This window comes from Pygoscelis adeliae, unplaced genomic scaffold (genome assembly GCF_000699105.1).
Source record: "Pygoscelis adeliae isolate BGI_AS28 unplaced genomic scaffold, ASM69910v1 Scaffold182, whole genome shotgun sequence".
NCBI classification, from domain to species: domain Eukaryota; kingdom Metazoa; phylum Chordata; class Aves; order Sphenisciformes; family Spheniscidae; genus Pygoscelis; species Pygoscelis adeliae.
The window spans coordinates 785,761-789,933 of NW_008824669.1; the positions used below are offsets into that span (position 1 = coordinate 785,761).

At 43.8% G+C, this 4,173-nt stretch overlaps 1 protein-coding gene across 1 annotated transcript in view; it reads left to right on the plus strand.

Annotated features, from left to right (window-relative positions):
• Positions 1–2,279, plus strand: part of IER3IP1 (immediate early response 3 interacting protein 1) — a 3,176-nt gene extending 897 nt beyond the window's left edge. Inside the window, exon 3 of the mRNA XM_009322976.1 lies at positions 795–2,279. Coding sequence (XP_009321251.1) covers positions 795–850 — 56 coding nt within the window. The 3' untranslated portion in view covers positions 851–2,279. The remainder of the gene's footprint in view (positions 1–794) is intronic.
• Positions 2,280–4,173: the final 1,894 nt, after the last annotated feature.

Sequence of the window (4,173 nt, forward strand, 5' to 3'; positions counted from 1 at the left end):
CTGCTCGCTGCTTCTAATCTGTCCTTTCCTTCACGCGTGGGCTCTGTGTAGGAGGGTGCGGGGCCCGGCGTGCGGCGCTCGCGCCCCGAGTTTGATGAAGTGTAGCACGTTCCCCGGCTCTGGCTTTGGGGTGCCGCTGCTGCGTCTTGTCTTTCCTCGGAGTTTGGGAGCTGGGGGGAAGCTTGGTGAGCAATCAGGGTGTGCAATTAGCTTCACCTTGGCTAAATTCAATTTTATGTGAAGTACCCGGTGAGGGAAATGTCATTCCTGGGATTCTTAAAGGTAAGCCAGGCTTACGTGCCTCAAAGGATGGGGGGAAAAAGAAAATAGACTTTAATTTGTAAGTTACTTACAGTTTTTCACTATAAAGCACACCAAAAATTCCTTTTATAGCCGATGATAAACAGGAATTAACAAACCTTGCCTGTCTTGCTCACCACAGAGTAAAAACGGAGACATTTTTTTCTAAATCACAGCAAAGCCAAGGGTAGAAACTGACTTTGAGATGGTTTAGTTTCATTCGGAGAAAGGGTTGCTTGGGTTCAAGTTAAAACATGATGGGCCGTAGAAAAAAATTTATGCTGTTGCTTCCTACTAATTTTTAATATCCTAGGCTTTGATCCTGGCTCCTTCCACTAATCCTGATGTTTTTACATAGGAAAATGAAGTGTGTTTTTAAGATTCTGGTTGATTTTTGCTCCTTAAAAGGTAGTCTCCCGAGGTAATACAAAGTTCTGTCGCTTTGTGACGTGCAAAAGAAAATATTCACAATTACCCCTCTTCTTTCTCTGCAGTGCCGTTAATAGCAGTGAACTCCATTACAATCGTTCTCCTCCTGTTGTTTGGGTGAAGATACCCGGTGGAAATCTTTTGGACACCCAAAGAAGCGTGTTGCTAACCATCACTGCTCTGAGTTTTCTGGGATCCAGCACGGTTTAGCTCTCGATTTGACATTCAACTTAAAATAATAAAGACACTATTTCTATTTATCCTATTTCCTAATGTCCGCTTGCAGTTTCATTAAACAAGACAATGGGATCAATGCAACAACGCTGCAAATGTATTGGACTATGACAAGTTCTGTTGCTGCCCGTTAACGGCGTTGACCGTTAGAGTACGCGTCGTAACATATCGCGATGGTTGTCGATGGGTTTTTAAATGTCTTGTTACTCAGGGATGGATTTCCTTCGGTACGCTTCCCAATTTATTTTTAAATTAAGAAAAACAACAGTGTTTTTAATTTCAATTACTACCACAGTACTGTTTAAGAGGATATGAATTAGGCTCTACAAACACGTTGCGAATTACCGGAGTACAGTTGTGATACTGAGGGAGACAAAAACTAGCTGGGTGAAGTCCTGATTCAGTTCGCGTTGCAAGTCGAATGTTCCTGGTTAGGCTGAGAACAGGATTTTTGGTGTTTGGTAGTCTTTTAAAATCAATAATGTTTCATGCTGATGGTGAAGTGAGTTGAAAATAGGTGCAATTGCTATGCAAAATCTGAAGAAGCTGTACCTAAAGCTGGGCAACTCTGTGTTCATTTAGACTAGCGGGTGACACTAGCGATCAGCGTTTGTTCCTGTTCTGTCAAGGATTATTAGACTTTTTAAAACGTGTGTTAAACCTCCGTGCGGTTATTAGCGTGTTGGAAGGGGGGAGCCATTTGTATTCTGAGCTTCTTGGGCAATGTGGGAGGGGAATACTGTGCCCTTTTCCGATGCAATTCTTTGTTAAAACCCAGCAAATTCGCAGCCTCTCCTATTCCTGCCGCTGCTTCCCCCACCCTCCATCTTCCTTTGTTAAATTAACAGCTTCGAAACTGAAACTGTGGGTGTGATCTTGCAGTCCTGTCGCAGAGAATATGACTAATTGCTTTGGTACGGATCTCGTCTCAATTAAGACTGCTGGGTTAGGTCCAATGTTGTGTAGCAAGTTTGAATTGAAGAATTCTGATTCTCATGTACCTTTTTTAGAAAAGTTAGAAGTCTCATGTCTGTTCCTCTGCTAAAGTGTTTTAGCTTATTTTTAAAGTGGGGGAGGCCAAAGGAAACCTGGCAGTTTCATTATTTTAAAGCAGCTTAGTTTATCATCTCTTCTTCGACGTCTTCATGACTAAAGTGTACGCTGTTGTATACAAAGATAAATCTGTAAAATGTGTAAATGAATTTAATGATCTTCAGTTGCAGTGTTTTGCAGAGTAGAGTATATCCAGGAGGAGAGTTTTATGTTGTTTCCTTTTTCTAGTGAAAACTTGTAAATAAATTCTGAATTTCTAAGTTAAGCACTCTCTTTCATAACTTGCTCTATATCTGTGTACAGCGGGAGTATCTCAAAACTCAGCTTCATCCTGTTCCAGACACCAGAGTTACTGTTCTTACATGAAATACTTTTTTCTCATCCCTGTGGCGCTTATGAGTATCACCTCTCTGCTGTGAAGCCGTATTTTGGTTTATGTAGCAAACCTAATGAGCCATGGTAACATTGGCCTGAGGCAGAACAGGGTCATGCGAAGTCTTTAAATTCTGAAGTCGGTAGATGCATTATAAAGTATTCCTTATAATAATCTTCATGTAATTCAGAGGTGACGAGGGTACAGTCTAGATAAGTTATTTTCATGTATCTGTCTCCCGTGGAAACTGGACAGTATGTATGGGGAACAGATAAAACATGGAAGGTATGCAGGCCTTCCTGTATTTTTGTAAAATCTTTGTTAAAAAAGCGGTGGTAGATGTTTCCATTGCTGATGCATTGGAGTACTGAACGATTTGAAGCACAGCTTGAGTCTCATTTCCTTTTCGTATGTATTGACTGTTGAACCACTAGTTCTTACTAAAATAAAAGCCAGTATTAAAGATTATAAGCAGCAGCTTTAAAAACGGGTAAAAAGTGATTTCCCCCATTGTCCTGTCCTTTCAGAAAGGCTGAAGTTTCAATGCATGGCTCACGGCACGTGGGCAGATCATTTCAAAATCAATTAGGCATGTGCAGTAAAAAGGAGGAGCGGCTCTGTGCAGCAGGCATCCTGCATTTGAGGCTGAGGCGAAACCGGGACGTGTTTTACCTGGCAGATGCAAAATAGTGATTCAAAGTGGGGCAGCAGCTGAAGATTAGGTCTCCCAGGTGGTGATCGGGGATGAGGGCAAAAGGGTAGCCAGCAAACAGGCAGAAGAGAAGGAAGGAGCGTAGAGAGAAGCAGCAAGGAAGTAATTACACTGCCGCCGTCTCCTCGTGTGGCTTTGAGCAGTTCTGAAACATGTCTGCTGAGACTAAGTTTAAACAAGGTGAAGCACCTCAAACCTGGCAGGGGCTCGGGTTCTTCAACAACAGGGAACATGCAAAAAAGCTTCCGCCTGGCGAAGAGATCAACGCGCAAAGTAGCCTGTGATCCAGGAGTCACTTCAAACCGTGAAGAGCACGATCATTCATACCTGGCACAGAAATGACAGTAACCAGAACATTTTACAGATCAGGATGACGACGAAGGCTTTCCAGTGTAGAATAACTGGCTCATTTCTAGTAAGGATGTGTAAACAGAGTGCTTTCGCAGCAGTAGGTTACAGCGTGGTGGTACCAGTCGTGGTTGGCTGCGTGGTGAAAATGAAGCTGGTGGGACACTTCGGTCTTTAGTGCAAATGCAGACAGGAATAAGGGATCAATTCCGCATACCTGTACTATTAAAGGCTTTGTTTTGAAGGGCATGGGGACAGGCGAAGGGAAAAGTAAGAAGGTAATGGGTTTGTACGGGAGCGAAGGAATCTCAAACTCACTTTAATTATCTTGGACATCTCACCTTAGGTTGCAATGTTACGAATTTAAACTTGTACTATCTTATACACCTTGGCTTTTTTGATGTACTCTCACAACATAAACCCGTGAATGTGTATCACACTTAATTCATTCACCTGCCTTCCTTTCTTATGAAATCCTAACTGCAATAGCGCAAAACGCAGCTGCGTCTAACCACGCTTTCTGTATGCTGCAGGGGAGCCGGGGCGGGCTCCGCTGCCATCACAGGCAGAGAGCGGTCTCCACAGACTGGGGCCTGCTACTGCCACAGGCCAGGCGCAGCCCTTGCAGTCACACGTTTCCGACAGAGCGGCCGTAGGAAGCTGCTCTTCAACACGTCCACCAACGCCTCGCTGGGCGGCTTCAGCCGGGGAGCGCCCAGGGGCC